The sequence below is a fragment of the Corythoichthys intestinalis genome, chromosome 18 (assembly GCF_030265065.1).
Source record: "Corythoichthys intestinalis isolate RoL2023-P3 chromosome 18, ASM3026506v1, whole genome shotgun sequence".
Lineage (NCBI taxonomy): Eukaryota > Metazoa > Chordata > Actinopteri > Syngnathiformes > Syngnathidae > Corythoichthys > Corythoichthys intestinalis.
The window spans coordinates 32,440,317-32,458,219 of record NC_080412.1 but is presented as its reverse complement, the minus strand read 5'-3'; the positions used below and the strand labels follow the sequence as shown (position 1 = coordinate 32,458,219).

At 39.9% G+C, this 17,903-nt stretch overlaps 2 protein-coding genes across 9 annotated transcripts in view; one reads left to right on the top strand and one right to left on the bottom strand.

The window, feature by feature from the left end:
- il2rga (interleukin 2 receptor, gamma a) overlaps window positions 1-17,903 on the bottom strand; it is a 113,404-nt gene that overhangs the window by 19,337 nt on the left and 76,164 nt on the right. For all 7 annotated transcript variants that reach the window (XM_057820309.1, XM_057820310.1, XM_057820311.1 and 4 more), the window contains one exon: window positions 5,985-6,253. In XM_057820309.1, the coding sequence (XP_057676292.1) occupies window positions 5,985-6,039 (55 nt within the window). In that variant the 5' untranslated portion in view covers window positions 6,040-6,253. The remainder of the gene's footprint in view (window positions 1-5,984; window positions 6,254-17,903) is intronic.
- Window positions 956-17,903, top strand: part of slc9a6b (solute carrier family 9 member 6b) — a 37,586-nt gene continuing 20,638 nt past the window's right edge. Inside the window, exons 1-7 of one of the 2 annotated variants that reach the window (XM_057820295.1) lie at window positions 956-1,314; window positions 3,433-3,632; window positions 6,455-6,532; window positions 6,882-6,958; window positions 8,869-8,981; window positions 13,090-13,195; window positions 13,368-13,469. In XM_057820295.1, coding sequence (XP_057676278.1) covers window positions 1,035-1,314; window positions 3,433-3,632; window positions 6,455-6,532; window positions 6,882-6,958; window positions 8,869-8,981; window positions 13,090-13,195; window positions 13,368-13,469 — 956 coding nt within the window. In that variant the 5' untranslated portion in view covers window positions 956-1,034. The remainder of the gene's footprint in view (window positions 1,315-3,432; window positions 3,633-6,454; window positions 6,533-6,881; window positions 6,959-8,868; window positions 8,982-13,089; window positions 13,196-13,367; window positions 13,470-17,903) is intronic. The other variant, XM_057820297.1, reaches the window with a different exon arrangement.

Here is a 17,903-nt window from a genome sequence, read left to right as displayed (position 1 = left end):
TCTCTGCTTGTAGCGACAACAACAAAAAATCTCCTACCTACAAGTTATTTTAAACATTGACTCATTAGGGCACCAGCATAAAACTTACTTTACTATGAGGATTTCAGTGTCCATGAAAGGGTATCCTTCGTCTCCTTCTTTGATGTCACTTTATCTTCTGTCAACGATGACCGACTCAAATCAGACTCAAATCTTCCTCTGTCAGTGGCGATTCTTCTCCTAATGAAAGCGGATTGCAACGCTTTGTGGTATATAGCGCCAACTACTGTACAGGAGGGACTTAGCAGTCGGTGCCGCGATATGTCAATCATCTGGGGTGGCACCTGGGGGGTCCAATCAGATTTCAGAGGGGTCCAGTGCTACCCCGGCCTCCCCTCTAGCTCCACCCCTGCGTACCGTCCCTATGCAAACCTACGCCCTTGTATTGTCCCTACGAATGTTGAGACCAAACCTACACCCTTGGTTTTTGGATAGTTATTTTGAGATTTAGGGGGTATTTCGGGGTACTACTATTTCGCGGAAATTTGGGTTAGGTCGCCATTGTAGGAATAGAACTCGTTCATAACCCGGAGATTACCTGTATAACTATGGTCTGACCCCCCACCCCAAAAAATGAATAAACTCAATGAAACTTAAAAAAAAATTCTGGCTCCGTAGCGACCTGTATGTCAGGGAGTTCCGGCAAGAAATTCTGCCCACTTTCAACCCTGCTCATAGTCATAGGAATGGGCTCCAGCACCACCGCAACCCTTTTGAAGATAAGCGGTACTGCAGGTGAATAAATGAATGGTGCTTTACATTATTTATTTTTCCACTTCATATTCAAATGAAATCATTTTTGAGTTCACTAGAAATATTTTTCCAAATCAGCCACTGGACAATGTATTCTCTTCGTTTAGATTATTATTTTGAATATGGGGACGTTCTTTTATTTTGACACTAGCCCGGAAGTCGATGCCGTTTGTTATTGTCTGTCACAGGGACAGCGCGCTTTGCCTGATCCTACTACTACTACTGCTACTCTAAACATCACAATGGCGTCTAGACAGATAAGTCCCCCTCTTCACGGTAGATTCCCGACGGCGCTGCGATCGCTGCCGTTCGCGTTGCTCGTCGTGGTCCTCGTCGGGAGAGGCGAGGGCAACCCGATGGACAACGTCGCAACAGAGAGGCTGGCTGAGGAAAGCCACCGCCAAGACAGTGCCAACCTCCTCATCTTCATCATGCTCCTCACGCTCACCATCCTCACTATATGGCTCTTCAAACACAGGCGTTTTCGGTTCCTGCACGAAACGGGGCTCGCGATGATCTACGGTAAGAGTATTTGCCCCTAGCTAAACCTCCATAGACACCGTGTAGCATCCATGCTATCTAGCTAACTATCTACTTACTAGTGATGGCCCTCCATAGACTGTAGCACTAATTAAAATATGTCAATAGCACACTAAGGTAAACCAAGTAAATATGACTTTTTTAATATTATATATATTTTTTTTAAAAGTTGTGATTATATTTATCAAGTTAAAATAATAAATGTTATTCTCTGTTTTTAAAGGTAAAAAAAAAAAAAGTATTCTTCATAGTGCTGCAACCATTAATTGATTAACTCGAGTAATTTGATCAGAAAAAAGATTCAAATTAAATTTTGCTGCCTCGAGTATTGGTTTAATTAAAGTGGCGTTGTAATGGTTTGTTTTGATAGTGTTCACATTTAGTTTTATTGATTTGGGTGGATACACTGCCCTCTAGTGGCAACGGTGAATATGACATAACTCATTTCACATGACTGAATCCAGCTGCTCCCTGTTTAGACCAACATAAGCTAAGTTTTTGTTTGAGCTAATGTTTTTTTTTTAATGCATTCATAATTTAGTATATAGGTATATTTAGCTGTTTTTTGTGGAGATATGTTTTTGAATAATTTGTTAAGAGCATTGTTTAAAAAAAAGTACATTTTTAACATTTAAGCTAGCAGACTTTTGCAGATTTAAGTGAGCCAATAGTTCTTTTGTTGCACTTAGATCCTCATTTTTAAAATTTTTTTTTATACTATTTTAGGCTCAGCTCAGGTATTTTAATTTTTTATGTTACTTAGCTGATTACTCAATTATTTGAACTAACTAGTTAATCGGTTAATCGACTACTAAAATAATTGATAGCTGCAGCTCTAATTTGTCGCTATCAAGCCCATGTGAACAAGGTATTGATGTCAGTTGTTAAATCGTGAATTTAAGATGGTTGAATTCATTTTTTTGGAAAGAAGAGTTAAGCTGGGCAATCGATATTGTCCGATTTTGATACCACCGTATTTTAAAACGTTTTTATCAGAGGTCGACGCGATATATCAGGCCGATATATGGACTTTTTTCCAACATCGGCCATCAGCCGATTAACAACAACAACAACAACAAAATTAACAAAAAACAAGCCAATTAAAAAAGGATTTCGATCAGGCCTCTGTATGGGCAACTGTGGCCCCCGCTGAGTGATGGTAGGACACCGGAAGGACCCCGCAGCAGCTTGAAGGTAGACAGCTACAGGAAGCGTCAAGCTTGCCTGTTTTGTAAATATTGTCAATAAGATTCTTTTTAAGCTTACACAAGAAAATATGCAATGTTGTTTTAGCCTTTTAAAGTGTTAACTGAGGGATCCTTTCACTCTAAATGTAATTTGTCGCGTTAATGTAGCGCTCGCGTTAGCATTAGCTTTAGCATGCCGAGCATCCTCTTAAACTCGTTTACTGTTGAAGCAATTAAAAAAAAAAAAAAAGCCTCTATAATCTATGTGCTTTAAAAAAGTATAGTGGTAACAAATATTGGTTTTCAAAATCTGGATATCAGCAATCAGCTGAAATTATTTTTACGTATCGGTATCGGCATTTGAAAATCCCATATCAGGTGGACCTCTAGTTTTATATTGTTTTTTTAACGAGTAGTTTTGATATAATGGTGTCTACCATTAAGATGGCGGGCGCTTGAGAAATGATATTTAGAATTTTAGTGCATAATACGCGTAACTTTCTGTGTTATGTGTGTTTAGTTTTGCAGTATACCTCACTGAGAAGTAACGAGCGTGCTTTTATACATATTGTCAATTTTATGACACGGCTTGTGACCGTAAATTTATTTTCGATCACGATCCTAAAATCGTCCTGCCCTAAGCTGAGTTCATTTTCACGAACCACACCCAAATTTGTCCAGACCAATTTAATATTAAATATAAAAACCAAACTATAAAACAGAACCTGTGCTATGAATTAAATTGACCGAGCGATCTAAAAAAAAAGCAGCATAAAGGCCACATTCCAAACAAATTTAATACTTTCAATAAATAAATTCATTAAGGAAAAAATCTTGGAGTTGCCTTTATGTGCCATGTTAAATTTATTAAAGATTCGAAAATGTCCTTAAGTGCTTCTCTCCTCTCTGAAAGGTCTTCTGGTGGGCGTGATCTTACGGTTTGGTGTCCACGTGCCCCCGAGCATGAGCGACGTAGTGCAGGGATGTGCGGTGAACGCCAGTCCCGCCACTTTGCTTGTCAACGTCAGCGGGCGATTCTACGAATACACGCTAAAGGGCGAAGTCAGTCGCGGCAAAGGCCGCCAAGTGCAGGACGATGAGATGCTGAGAAAGGTAATGCACGACCTTATTAATATTTGTTTATGTATGTACAGGTAGTTCCCAGGTTACGAACGCGTTCCGTTTCTGCGCTGGCGACCTAACCCGAATTTCCGTGCAATTCGGAATTGACCCTTTAAGTACCCCCCAAAAAAATGAAAAAGTCGACTACCCAACTGTCCAAAAACATGTATTATATGTAGTAGAGGTGGGAATCTTTGGGCACCTAACGATTCGATTACGATTCAGAGGCTACGATTCGATTATAAAACGATTATTGATGATACCATCTGCTATTAACTGCTTTTAATGTTTAGTACACTAGTTACAAAAACTGTTAAAAAAAAAAAAAAGCCTCGCAGGCTTAAATAAACGGCTATTTCAGTATCAAGTTAACAGTTAAAAACAATAAATAATATACTCAAATCCCCATTCTGTATCAGCAGCTTTAAACTACATTCAATGAATTTAATGTTGTGAATCAATCGTTAAAGTTGTTAAAATTGCTCCCGTTATTCCATAATTTCCCTTTTGTCTACTTTCGACATGTGAAAGCTTTAAAACTATTTTAAAGATAGATTCAAGTCAATATTTTACCGTTTTAGGTATATAAATATGGTACTTTTTTCTCAGCACATAAAGCAAATACTTAATTTTTTACGGTGCTTTAAAGATGTAATGATTGAACAGGCTGGCGTGATAGTAGAAGAGCAAGCTTGATTCTGATTGGCATAGTGGAAACATGTGATTATAGTTGCTACATCTCATTGGTGAAACGGGTGGAGCTATTCTTGGCATCTCTGACAAAAATAAAGTCAATATGTAGAATATAGAGAAAAAAATTTAATGACTCTAGTGTAGCCCAAAGTAGCGGAGTAAAAGTAGCGTTTCTTCTTCACGAATCTATTCAAGTAAAAGTAAAAAAGTCAATTTTTCTCAAAATGTTTTGTAACTACCTACCTCTGCCTTTTATATAGACCCCATTCACAAACGTCACACAATGATGTGTCGCTGTATCCGGCCACCATATTGTCCGTCATTGTTTATCCGTATTCTCAATGGTTTCAATTTGTCGTGCAATTTATAGTGCAATTCATGGAAGCCCCGGTGCTTTCAGACGCTGTAAACTCATTGGATGTGTTGCATAAAAGGCGTTATGTGGAAAAGCTTCAGTCTATCCATTCGCCAGATCCATATTTGATGCCTAAATCGATATTTTTCGACCCGCTGTCTTCGCCGTCTCTGCCTGACATCTGCTACCCTGATATCTACAACTATCTTGTCCACACAAAATCAGACAACATTACAGGGAAGACACGCAGCGAGAAATTATAGCAACTTGAAGCTAGTTTAATTTCACAGCAGCAGTATTTCGCAAGAGCCCAAGTGTCGAAAGAGAACGCCACAAAGACGAGATTGATAGAAATTATGAATAAAGAAAAAATAATAATAAAGCAAATGTGACACACAGAAGGGCTTGCTAAAATTTGTTTAAATATATTGTTCTATATAAATCAGTCAGGGTAGCCCCCCACATTTTTACCACACCAAATCTGGCCCCCTTTGCAAAAAGTTTGGACACCCCTGTTTAACTGATGATCCGTAGACGAGGCCAGCTTCTTTCACTTGGTACCAGCTAAATATTATTCAAAAAATAATGATGGCGGAAGAAATAAACATCTTGAATTTGAAACTATGTTGTCGGCGATTAGCCTCGCAATGATCTTAATTGTGGTTGTCAGCCCCAAACCCTCTAAATATATATTAAATGCATCTTACCTGGTATAAAATGACTACTACATAGTCTGTGGTGATTGTTTGGTGCCCAGTTTTCTCGTCGAATTGCAGTAGTCCATCTCGCTCTCCTCTCCGGGTCTCTCGGAATACGGTAGAACTTCAAGTCTCTCCGTTTTTCTTCTCTGTTACTGCAACCAACCGCCACACACGCCTTCACCATTTTGATTATTAATGTTAACGAGCAGAAAAACACGCCATAATAGGGGGAATTTACGTAGCGGTAATGCGTAAACACGACTAGCTGACGGACAATATGGCGCGGAGGCGTGGTTGTGACGTCATGTGAGTGGGGTCAATACAGCAATCTTCATCATTCACAAATTAACTCCCTTAGCCTGGAATAAACGGTATTATATGAATACAATGTGGTCATGGTGAGTCAACCAAAGTATCTTACCAAATTCTCTAGTTTTAATATCGCAATATATTGCAAACCCCCAAAAAGTCGCAATGTCAATTTTTTCCTAATATCGTTCAGCCCTAATTATATGTCATAAATTAAAAAAATAAAGTAAAAAATGAGATACTGTTAAATCCTGTTTTATTACATGAGTATTTGGCTTTACTTACGAGTGACACGCTGTGCTGAGAGAAAAGGGCGCTGTAGGAAGAAGTTGCCTCTCATCGCGAGCCCGTTGTCCGATCTAAAAAAAAAAAAAAAAAAAAAAAATCGGATCGGATCGGGACTCACAAGAGAAGTCTGTGCCGGGGGGAAAGCAGCAACAGCCTCTGTAGAAGAACAAAATGGGATCTGAAGGCGGTTCTCCCGGTCGAAAGCAACTGCAGGAGGGGATCCTGACGTGAAGAACAGCAACGGGAACTAGGTACTGTTTACATGACTGAAAAAAAAACCAACAGGAGACAAAGACATTGTAAAGTCGAAATCACGTAAGTCGGGTACGTCGCAACCGGGGGACTACCTGTATTTTGTCATCCCTACTCGCACACAACACACTCCTCTTCCTACGTCCAGACTCACTCTAGTTTTCTACAGATTTACTTCGGCTGCACAAAACATTTTATCTGCTACATTTCCTCAGGTTACTTTTGACCCAGAAGTCTTTTTCAACATTTTGCTGCCCCCAATCATCTTCCATGCTGGCTACAGTCTAAAACGGGTAAGGTCTTCTAAAGATTATTAAAGGTTAACTGTGAGACCCTATGTGGATAAAAGCTTGAAGATTTTTTTAGCATTTAGAATAATGGAAGCATTTGATTTGAGGTAACTCTTGCCTGTACAAGGACCTTACAGAATTATCCAAAATATGACAACAACATGTTTGTTGTAATATTATATAACAGTTCCTTTATTTTTTTTTAAAGATTTGATGGCAAGCTATATCAGGCACATTTAAGAATTTGGCCAAGGAGCTCTAGGTTGTCCACCAACGTGACTTCAGACTGACTTCTAATAAAATAGATTCTAGTTCTACTATTAAAGTTAATGTTTGTCCTCGTGTGTGTTAGAGACATTTTTTCCGCAACATCGGCTCCATCCTGGCCTATGCTTTCATGGGAACTGTTATATCCTGCTTTATTATAGGGTAAGCGCACTATTCATATTCACATACAGTGGTATGAAAAAGTATCTGAAGCTTTTGGAATTTCTCACATTTCTGCATGAAATCGCCATCAAATGTGATCTGATCTTTGTCAAAATCACACAGATGAAAACACAGTGTCTGCTTTAACTAAAACTAACCAAACATTTACAGGTTTTCATATTTTAATGAGGATAGCAGGCAAACAATGACAGAAGGGAAAAAAGTAAGTGAACCATCACGGGCGGCCGTGGCGCAGTTGGTAGCTTGAGTTGTCCGTTCGATTCCCGGCTATGACTGGCCACTGTCGAAGTTCCCTTGGGCAAGGCACTGAACCCTAACTTGTCCCCAATGGGTTGGCAGCACCTTGCCTGGAAGCAGCACCAAAAGTGTGTGAATGTGTGCGTGAAAGGGTGAATGTGTGCTAATGTAAAGCGCTTCGGGTGTTGTAACAATTTGAAGTGGTATATAAGTACTCTCCTAGTACTCTCCATCACATTTAATATTTTGTGCCCCCGACCTTTGGCAGCAATAACTTCAACCAGACGCTTCCTGTATCTGCAGATTAGTCTGGCACATCGATCAGGCCCATTCTTTTCTACAAAACTGCTGTAGTTCGGTCAGATTCCTGGGATGTCTGGCATGAATCGCTGTCTTTAGGTCATGCCACAGCATCTCAATGGGGTTCAAGTCTGGATTTGGACTTGGCCACTCCAGAAGGTGTATTTTGTTCTTCTGAAACCATTCTGAAGTCTGTGTTTTGTATCAATGTCTTGTCGCAGCATCCATCCTTTTAGCTTCAACTATCTGACAGATGGCCTCAGGTTTTCCTGCATAACATCCTGATAAACCTTTGAATTCATTCTTCCATTAATGATTGCAAGATTGCAAGCAGCAAAACAGCCCCAAATCATGATGCTAACTCCACTATGCTTCACAGTGGGGATGAGGTGTTGATATTGGTGAGCTTTTCCATTTTTCCTCCACACATGACGTTGTGTGTTACTCCCAAACAATTCAACTTTGGTTTCATCAGTCCACAAAATATTTTGCCAAAACCTCTGTGGAGTGTCCAAGCGCCTTTTTGCAAACATTAAATGAGCAACAATGTTTTTTTAGACAGCAGTGGCTTCTTTTGTGAAGTCCTCCCACGAACACCATAATTTTACATACAGTTGATGTGTGCAAAGAGATATTGGACTGTGCCAGTGATATCTGTAAGTCTTGAGCAGACACTAGAGGGTTCCTTTTTACCCCTCTGAGTATTCTGAGCTGAACTGTTGGCATAATCTTTGGTGGACGGCCACTCCTGGGAGAGAATCAACAATGCCAAACTCTCTCCATTTGTAGACAACTCCTCTGTCTGTCGATTGATGAACATCCAGACTTTTAGAGATGTTTTTTTATCCTATCCCAGCCTTATAAAAATTGACAATCCTTGATCGCAGGTCTTCAGACGGCTCTTTTGATCGAGCCATGATGCACATCAGACAATGCGCCTCATCAAGACATTTCTTTCCAGGTGTGTTTTATAGTGGGCAAGGCAGCTTTATACCACTCATCAGTGATTGGGCACACACCTGACTCAAAATGTTTGGTAAAACTGGTTTTAATTGCTCTTTAAGTTTCCTTAGGCAGAGGGTTCACCTATTTTTCCCCCTTCTGTCATTATTTGCACGCTATCCTCATTAAAATATGAAAACCTATAAATGTTTGGGTAGTTTTAGTTAAAGCGGACACCGTGTTTTCATCTGTGTGATTTTGACAAATACCAGATCACATTTGATGGTGATTTTATGGAGAAATGTGAGAAATTCCAAAAGGTTCAGATACTTTTTCATACCACTATATTGTAATTACAATGACCCCCCCTCACACACACACATCTGATGGCTCCCTGTAATGTCCCCCAGGCTCATCATGTACGGATTTGTGTCCTTCATGAAAGTGGTGGGCCAGCTGGGGGGAGATTTTTACTTCACTGACTGTCTCTTCTTTGGGGCCATCGTATCAGCGACGGACCCAGGTACACGTTCAAAATGCATATTGGTAGATTTTTATCAATTATTTTTCTTATCAAGCCACTGGGTGACTCAAGAAGACATTTTTTCCACACAGTGTTGTTTTTGGCGGCCCTTTTAATTTTTGTAGTAAATCTTTTGGCCGCAAATACTTAATAGTCTTATTTATGTAATTTCAAAATGTGTTGGTCTTCGTCTACACTGCAAATTTATATAATCTTAATCAGATTATTTCTTTTAAATCTAGTCAAATAATCTCGTTTTGAGTTTTAAAGACTAGTTTACAGATTAACGCCTCAGATTATACCACTTAATTTAAGTAAATATTACTATTTGTTCTTATTAAGCCCATACAGCTAAAAGTTGGTAATTTTTCACCTAAATCAAGAAAAAAAATGCTTTCAAATAATGCTTTGGACAAACAAATTTTCTAAAGATTAAATATATTTATGTATTGCTTTAAAATAAGTCTGATAAAATTATTTTCAGCTAGCTAGTTTACTTATTTTGAAAAAATCTTAAGTAAAATTTACCAAAGCACTGGCGGATGATTTCACTGATTTCTAGTAGATTTACACTGAAAACAAGAGAGTTTAGAGTTTAGTCTAGTTTTAGTCAACACTTACGTAAAACAAGAGAGTTTAGAGTTTAGTTTAGTTTTAGTCAACACTTACTTAAAATGTTTTCGTATGTAAAATTCAAACGTTTTAGTCCAAAAATAAAGGTTTCCAACGATTTTCGAATGAACATAGACGGACAAGCACATATTGTACGCAAACCTCGTAATGATAATACAACCTCTGCAGGAAAAGCAGTACATCATTTTCAATTAAATCCACCTATAAACCATTAACTGTATGTTAAAAAAAAAAAAATCTGAGCAATTAAGAGGATGCTCGCCACGTTAAAGTTGATGCTAATGCTAACACAAACGCGCCGTAGCCTGAAGTGCGCTTCTAAAAAAATCCTGACTATGCGCCACGCCAACGCGTCGTAATGTGAAAGTCAAAGGACTGATTGGTCCGCTTAGAACGTTGCAACAAAACCGCCATTTTCAAACATTCAAACACCTCTGCAAATTTCTTCGATCTCGCCTACGCCTCAACATTTGTGTTAACAATAATTATTGTTCAATATTGATTAGCTGCAGCTCCAAATACATGTGTTCCATTTCCGTTGCCATTGCTGTCTTTGGGTTTAGGTTCTAACCTAACCTGTCTGACCGTAGGAAGACTAGAATTCGACAAGAGTGCCCCAAAATTGCACAAAGATAAAGCCATGCCCCTCTAGTGGCTTGGCGGTGAATTACAGAACAACACTTTCCCTTGACGCAGAACTTGAATGCTCAATGAATGATGACGAAGGGTCTACGCAGCCGCTCTGCCTTAAACGCGGAACGCAGAAGCATAAATCAGCCCTTAGTGTGTAATCCCTCAGCACAGACCGTTAAAGGCTAAAGCAACATCGCATATTCTTTCTTGCCAAGATAAGAAAACAAATCTTACCATCCGTTTCCAACAAGCGCAGCCTAGCTTGAAACACAATTCTGGTGAGGCTAGTGCAGGAGAGGTGCAGCACATCTCACATGAGTGACACAACCCAAACACTGCTTTGATGCAAGCTGACGTACTCCACGTACAATTAGGCATGTGCCGGTATGAGATTCTGAAGGTATGATAACCTTAGGCAAAAATAACAGTTTCACGGTATCATGGTTATAGCAATTAAAGCTCTAAAATGTGTTAGTTTGAGATATCTGGTTTAAAAAAAAAATAAAAAATAAAAACTTACTTTTTTCCATTGAACAGGATTTTTTCCCCAAAACATATTAGCAAATTGGAACTTAAGTATAATGCCAAGTTAAAATAAATAAATGAAAAAATAACAAATATTCTAAACAAAATTCAAATAAATGCAGTCCTTTGGGTTAGTTAGTGTAAACCCACAGCCACAGTTTAACATTACTATCATCAGAACAAAAATAATTGAATTATTTTCCATAAAAAGCACGCATGTATGACTCGTATCATATTTGCAATATACACACACTCTATATCAGTGCTTCTCAATTATTTTCTGTTACGCCCCCCCATGGAAAACCTAAATGTCCCCCCCCCCCCAAACTCTGCCGCCACTGTAAATAGTATCATTTGTCTATAATATTACTATTATAAGTACGCCTCTGCCTCACAGTGTGTCCTTTTTTTCGATTAGAGAAAATAACAAAGATCAACTTAAAAAGTATCACTTTATTAACATTGTTTTGTTTGTAACAGAAAAGACTTAACGCGCATCAATTTGCCTGAATTAAAAAAAAAAAAAGTCGCATCCAAACAGTAAAAATACACTCAAGGTACATTTTTGACCATTTGGTACTGAAAAATAAAATCAGTAAATAATAACAAATTCAAATTGATTAGAAACATTAACTCATGAGGACAATATGCCACAATATAACACTGACAAAGCGGGACGATTGTTGGCAATATTCGGCACATTTTCGCTGAAAAACAAACAAGCGGTAATCAATTAGATTGGGCTCTAATGTCTTTAAGTGGCGTCTTAATTGATTTGGCTTCCGGCTGTCCGCTATGATCATTTTTAGACACAGTAAACAGTGGTCTTTCCTCATCTACCACTGTATTAAATGTCAAAGCCAAAAGGCAAACGGCCCGGAAAAAAAGCGCATGCTCGGCGGCCGAGGGAGAACTGTAGGTGAGGGTGGTCGTCCTGACGATCCCAAGCTGAAAATGGCACTTCTCGGGCGGACACGTGAGAACCGGAGAAGATAGAGGGTTGCTGCATGAGCCCGGCCGGAAAACGGCTTTCGAAAACGGCACACAGCTCTTCATATCTCTCTTCTGTGTGCTCTTGCTTACTGCAAAAATACTGCGCACACTTTGAAAATGAGAGCGCCACTGCCACCCACTGAGTGGATGTGCAAGTACACTTTATTCTAGTACGGCAAAAAAAAAAAAAAAAAAAAAAAAGCATGTTCCCCGAGATCACATGCGCCACCCCTGGCATCGCTCTGCGCCCCCCTGGGGGGGCGCGCCCCACTATTTGACAAGTACTGCTCTATATCAGCACAGACAGTTGCCAAAAAGAAATAAACACGTTTTACCTCTGCTAGACACACTAAACACGATGGAGTTAACTCCCCTAGCTGGTGGGAAACATTCATGATCGTATTGTATAAATGCGAAATCATATTGGAGGTATTTCCTCCTCAGCAGCAGTCCTCATGTTTTACATGTAAGTTGGCCCTCTTCCTGTAAGCCGCGGCAATCTGTAACTTTCTGTAGCCGAAGTATTCCCATACCAGCGATTTTGTTTTCTTCGATGGGGGGGAAAATGTTCAGGAGTTTCACCTCCTCCAGCCATCGTGTGACACTGCTGACTCACTGACACTGAGCAACAACCAGTGGTGGAGGGTTGAGCCTTGCAGCTCAAGCGAGGGATTTCTTCCTGCATTTATTGTACATAAAAAATAGCTAATACCTTAGGGACGGTATGATGGAAAATTTTTGCGCTTTTGAAACCGTGATGTTTTCATACCATGGTATACCTTGAAATCGGTTATCGGCACATGCCTACGTACAATATGAAAATGTCACGCATTGTGAGCATAAGACAGAAACTATGTCGCATTTTTGTCCCGTCAGATGAAAACTGGCATTCGTCCCGTTATATTTGAGTTTAACAAGACACGTTTCACGTCGTAATAAAAAATTGTTCGTCGAAAGTATATTTTCGTTATCGTCATTGTTGACAAAAACTACACTAGTCCGACTGGAAAATTAGTGAATATCTAGTTCCTAACTCAAATGTTTTACTAGTGCAGCCAATGATTATGTAAGAAGAACTTTAGTCTTACATGACATGCAATGTGTTTAACTTTTAGGCCTACCGTACACCTGTGTTGAAAGGTTTTGACACACTTCACCATTCAACAGGATGAGATAGTGTCTTAAAAATTTTGACCATGTGTGTGTTCTCCTGGAACATTCTAACTTTTTAAGCATGACTCTATACTTCCAAACATGTCACACACGTATTCATTTTCAAAACTAATCGTCTGAATCATTATTTTAATCTTCTTATGTGTTGCAGTGACAGTGCTGGCTATTTTCAATGAGCTGAAGGTAGACGTGGACCTGTACGCTTTACTTTTTGGGGAGAGCGTGCTCAATGACGCCGTGGCGATTGTTCTCTCATCGTAAGTGTTCGTGACACCCCTCCCCAAAAAATGACAAACACTCATTCCCGCAACACGTCTTCAAATCCAGAACTGCAACCCATTGTACTAACACAAGTCCCTGTCATTCCACTGCTGGCCTTCCATTGATCCATCTGTGTTGTTCATCACCTACGCGTACGTATGCATGCAGTGTTCTTCTCCGCTTGGAGAAGCAGAGTAGGCGGGGGGCTCAGACAGTGCGGCCCAAGAGCGAGGAGGAATGGCTGGGGACAAATCAGACGGTCATTCCTCGGTGGGTGGTTGGGTTGTGTGTTTGGTTGTGGTGGGATATTGAGTCATAATACAGTAAAAAGAGTACCAGGTAGGCACTTTGAGGCACCGACAGTGGGGCAAATAAGTATTTAGTCAACCACCAATTGTGCAAAAGTTCTCCTACTTGAAAAGATTAGAGAGGCCTGTAATGGCGTACCGCAAGCAACACATCACTTCCGCTCATTAATATTCATGACATTAGCCACTGTTGCTAAGTAGGGACAAGCCACCGGTTGTCCCTAATAGACCCTACCCACGTGACGTCACAACTCCGCCCTCCTGACTAGTGCCGCCCAATTGTCCGTCAACACATCGTGTTTACCTGTTACGGCTACCTACATTCCTCCTATTTACGGCATGTTTTTCTGCTCGTTAACATTAATAATCGAAATGGTGAAGGCGTGTGTGGCGGTCGGTTGCAATAACAGAGAAAATAGACGGAGAGACTTGAAATTCTACCGGATTCCGAGAGACCCGGAGACGAGAGCGAGATGGGCTGCTGCAATTCGACGAGAAAACTGGGCTCCAAACGATTACTACAGATTATGTAGTAATCATTTTATATCTGGTAAGATGCATTTAATATATATTTAGAGGGTTTTGGGCTGACAACCACAATTAAGATCATTGCTAGGCTAATCGCCGACAACATACACGTATGTATGTAGTGAGAGTGCTATCGCTAAACCATATAAACATTAAAAGCCCTAGCTCCATTGACAAATGACATGAAATACATTAGACTTGACAGTGGATGTTAGCAAGAACAAAAGATTTTGAATTGAAAATTTCGTAACTCACCTTCCCGAGCACAAGATTCCGGCCGAATTTTCGTGTACGAGGACCTGTTTCACCCAACCAGCAATGTAGCATTTATAAGCCTCCAAGCTCTTAAAGTTTTTCAAACTTTCGTGAGAATAGGCTGATTTTGTGTGGACAAGATAGTTGTAAATATCAGGGTCAGGCAAAGACGGCGAAGACAGCGGGACGAAAAACATCGATTTAGGCATCAAATATGGATCTGGCGAATGGATAAACTGAAGCTTTTCCACATAACGCCTTTTATGCAACGCATCCAGTGAGTTTACGGCATCCGAAAGCACCGGGTCTTCCATGAAATGCATTATAAATTGCTCGATCAATTGAGAGCATTGATAATACAGACACAAAATGACGGACAACGGGGCGGAACAATACAGCGATCACGTGATTTTGTGACGCCGGTGGGTAGGGTCTATTGGAAATGAATGTAAATCGTGTACGAAGGAGATGTTAAAAGAGCTAAACCTACCAATACTCTCCGAAAATGATGTGCCTGCTGCCAGATTCACTGGCAAAGATGTGGAAGAACATAAAAATGTTCAGTTAAAGAGATGGCTTGAGTGTCGAAGGCTGAAAAAGACGAAAAAAACGAGCCGACCTAAGCATAGCCTTGGCTTTTTTATCAACGCGACTGACAATGACATTCTCCTGTTTCAACAAGCTATCCTTTACCGTCAGCCCTGGCTTTCTTATATATCCTCTGGTTGTCCTACGTCTCTTACCGTTCTTGGGGGTAATTTAGTTGGCTTTCTGTAGCGATCGCAAATGCTACTCAGTGACAGCCAACGCACACTTTTCATTTTTTCAATGATAACAAATCTTAATTCTATAATTTATTTACACTTCCCCCTTACTAAAGTTGTTTTTTTATATATACTGTATATATAACAGAAACAGTAACAGTGGCAGTCAGATACCATTGTAATTCCTTTCAGGTCATTCATTGTCAGACAGAAGCAGTACGGCACAACGTTACGCTAAAAAAATAAATTAAAAATATAAAAATGGCTTACCTCTTTGTCCTCTGAAAGACCATGACAACCCAACAAAATGTTTACTGCATATGAAATGTGAATGGATTTACCGAGCTGGTGTTAAAATCCGCGCAAGTTGATTCGGTCTTCACATTTTTTCCTCCGCTTTTTTGGCTTCCAGAAACGTATGAAGAAAACATCCTTCATGTATCGTAATGTCTAGAGTAGTTTCTATAAGTTCCAAAAAAGCAATGCATGATCGGCATGTTCGTTTTTGAAAGATTACCGGAGAAAAGTGGCCCAAATTACGCTGTTTCTATGCGAGGGCGGGTCTATAATGTATAATGTATAATGTATGTATTATATGTATTATATGTATATGTATATGTATGTATTATATGTATGTATGTATAATGTCCCCTTTACTTCCGCTTTACGATGCGACGTCACGGTCTAAAAATAGCATGCATGCCGTACGCCATTGTCAACATGGGTAAACCTCAACCATGAGAGACAGAATGTGGAAGAAAAAACTGAAAATCACATTGTTTGATTTTTAAAGAATATTTTTCCAAATTAGAGTAGAAAATAAGTATTTTTCACCTACAAACAAGCAAGATTTTTGGCTGTCAGAGAGGTCTAACTTCTAACGAGGTCTAACAAGGCTCCACTTGTTACCTGTATTAATGGCACCTGTTTTAACTCATTATCAGTATAAAAGACAGCTGTCCACAATCTCAGTCAGTCATACTCCAAACTCCACTGTGGTCAAGACCAAAGAGCTGTCGAAGGACACCAGAGACAAAATTGTAGACCTGCACCAGGCTGGCAAGACTGAATCTGCAATAGGTAAAACGCTTGGTGGAAAGAAATCAACTGTGGGAGCAATAATTAGAAAATGGAAAACATACAAGACCACTGATAATCTCCCTCGATCTGGGCCTCCACGCAAGATCTCACCCCGTGGCGTCAAAATGATAACAAGAACGGTGAGCAAAAATCCCAGAACCACACGGGGGGACCTAGTGAATGACCTACAGAGAGCTGGGACCACAGTAGCAAAGGCTACTATTAGTAACACAATGCGCCGCCAGGGACTCAAATCATGCACTGCCAGACGTGTCCCCCTGCTGAAGCCAGTACACGTCCCGGCCCGTCTGCGGTTTGCTAGAGAGCATTTGGATGATCCAGAAGAGGACTGGGAGAATGTGTTATGGTCGGATGAAACCAAAATAGAACTTTTTGGTAGAAAAACACAGGTTCTCGTGTTTGGAGGAGAAAGAATACTGAATTGCATCCGAAGAACACCATACCCACTGTGATGCATGGTGGTGGAAACATCATGCTTTGGGGCTGTTTTTCTGCAAAGGGACCAGAATGACTGATCTGTGTAAAGGAAAGCATGAATGGGCCCATGTATCGTGAGATTTTGAGTGAAAATCTCCTTCCATCAGCAAGGGCATTGAAGATGAGACGTTGCTGGGTCAGCATGACAGTGGCTTCGTAAGAAGCATTTCAAGGTCCTGGAGTGGCCTAGCCAGTCTCCAGATCTCAACCCCATAGTAAATCTGTGGAGGGAGTTGAAAGTCCGTGTTGCCCAACGACGGGCCCAAAACATTACTGCTCTAGAGGAGATCTGCATGGAGGAATGGGCCAAAATACCAGCAACAGTGTGTTAAGAGTTACAGAAAACATTTGGCCTCCGTTATTACCAACAAAGGGTACATAACAAAGTATTGAGATGAACTTTTGGTATTGACCAAGTACTTATTTTCCATCATGATTTGCAAATAAAAATCTTTAAAAATCAAACAATGTGATTTTTTTTTTTTTCTGCATTCTGTCTCTCATGGTTGAGGTTTACCCATGTTGCAATTACAGGCCTCTGTAATATTTTCAAGTGGAAGACCTTGCGCAATTAGTGGTTGACTAAATACTTATTTGCCCCACTGTATAATAAATGAGTCCTTTATTTGGACAGAGAATTGTGTCAACTGTAACATGAGAAATCTATATTTGGGATTCTTATCAATAATGCAGTGCAGTTGTAGGCAGAGCTACTAATTGTTTTTCCTGCTTAAGTTTCCACACATCACATTATATTGATGCACATGCATGAAGAGCATTGTCCTATTTACAGTGGCACCTCTACTTACGAAATTAATTGGTTCTGGAAGTAATTTCTTAACTTGAAAAGTCTAAGTAGAGACACGTTTTCCTGGAAATCCCCTAATCCTTTCCAAGCCCCCCAAAATTCAGACAAAAATCTTTTTTAACGCATAAAATTGCATCAAAACATGTAACAAATACATGTTACAATTAGAGTATTGCACAATAAACATAAAATCTGAGTTGTGCATAATGTAAAAAACCAACAATAAAGACTAAAATTTAATACACTTAAGCAAAGCTGTCGTAACACGAGGGGCGAATGAAGACGCTGGGATACACATATACTGTACACATACAGTAGAGGTCCCTCTTAGCCAATTGGATGCCAAGAAATCGAGGAAATCGCCAATGGCAGAGCAGCCAGAAGTATGTTATGTTCAGTCATCTCTGGGAGCTGCGAGTACCAGCCATAGTGTATGTTTGCCTTTTGTATCCTGAAATTTCTT